This window comes from Habropoda laboriosa, unplaced genomic scaffold (genome assembly GCF_001263275.1).
Source record: "Habropoda laboriosa isolate 0110345459 unplaced genomic scaffold, ASM126327v1 scaffold22, whole genome shotgun sequence".
In the NCBI taxonomy this organism is placed as follows: domain Eukaryota; kingdom Metazoa; phylum Arthropoda; class Insecta; order Hymenoptera; family Apidae; genus Habropoda; species Habropoda laboriosa.
This window is the reverse complement of record NW_017100261.1, coordinates 3,440,284-3,440,767: the sequence shown is the minus strand read 5'-3', so window position 1 is coordinate 3,440,767 and position 484 is coordinate 3,440,284. Positions and strand designations below refer to the sequence as shown.

General features: G+C 48.8%; 1 protein-coding gene across 1 annotated transcript in view; it reads right to left on the bottom strand.

The window, feature by feature from the left end:
* Window positions 1-484, bottom strand: part of LOC108572809 (tyrosine-protein phosphatase 99A-like) — a 21,771-nt gene that overhangs the window by 6,570 nt on the left and 14,717 nt on the right. The window contains 1 exon segment of the mRNA XM_017935118.1: window positions 3-159. Within this exon segment, the coding sequence (XP_017790607.1) occupies window positions 3-159 (157 nt within the window).

The window sequence follows — 484 nt, the reverse complement described above, 5'->3', positions numbered from 1 at the left end:
CAATAATGGCGGCGTCCTGTCGCAATCGCGAATACCGCGCACCTTCCGTGGAACGGAGCCTTCTCCGCGTATAATCTGCCGTTTGTCGATAGCGCTTCGCGTGCCTCCGCGCACCACGATCTCGTACACGCTGTTCATCGTCAGGTTCGGTATGATCATCTGTACAGATCAGAGAAGGTTTTATCGACGTTAATCTGGGGAGCCCTAAACCGTCGAGTTTCTACGTGATTGCGAGAATTGTACAGATCTCTCTCTCTCTCTCTCTCTCTTTGTAAACGCGTCGTGCTGCGTGACTCATCGTATAATTTCAATATGGAATTTCAACGAGATAAGGAAGTTGGTACGTTTCGTGCATTTCCGGCACGTCTACGCGCTCGATAAACGCCACTTTGCTCAAGGATGTTTTCACGTCACCTATACAACCGCGTACATGTACACTCGATACTCCGTTTGGAGAGAAAAAATTTTTATCACGAATACCGGG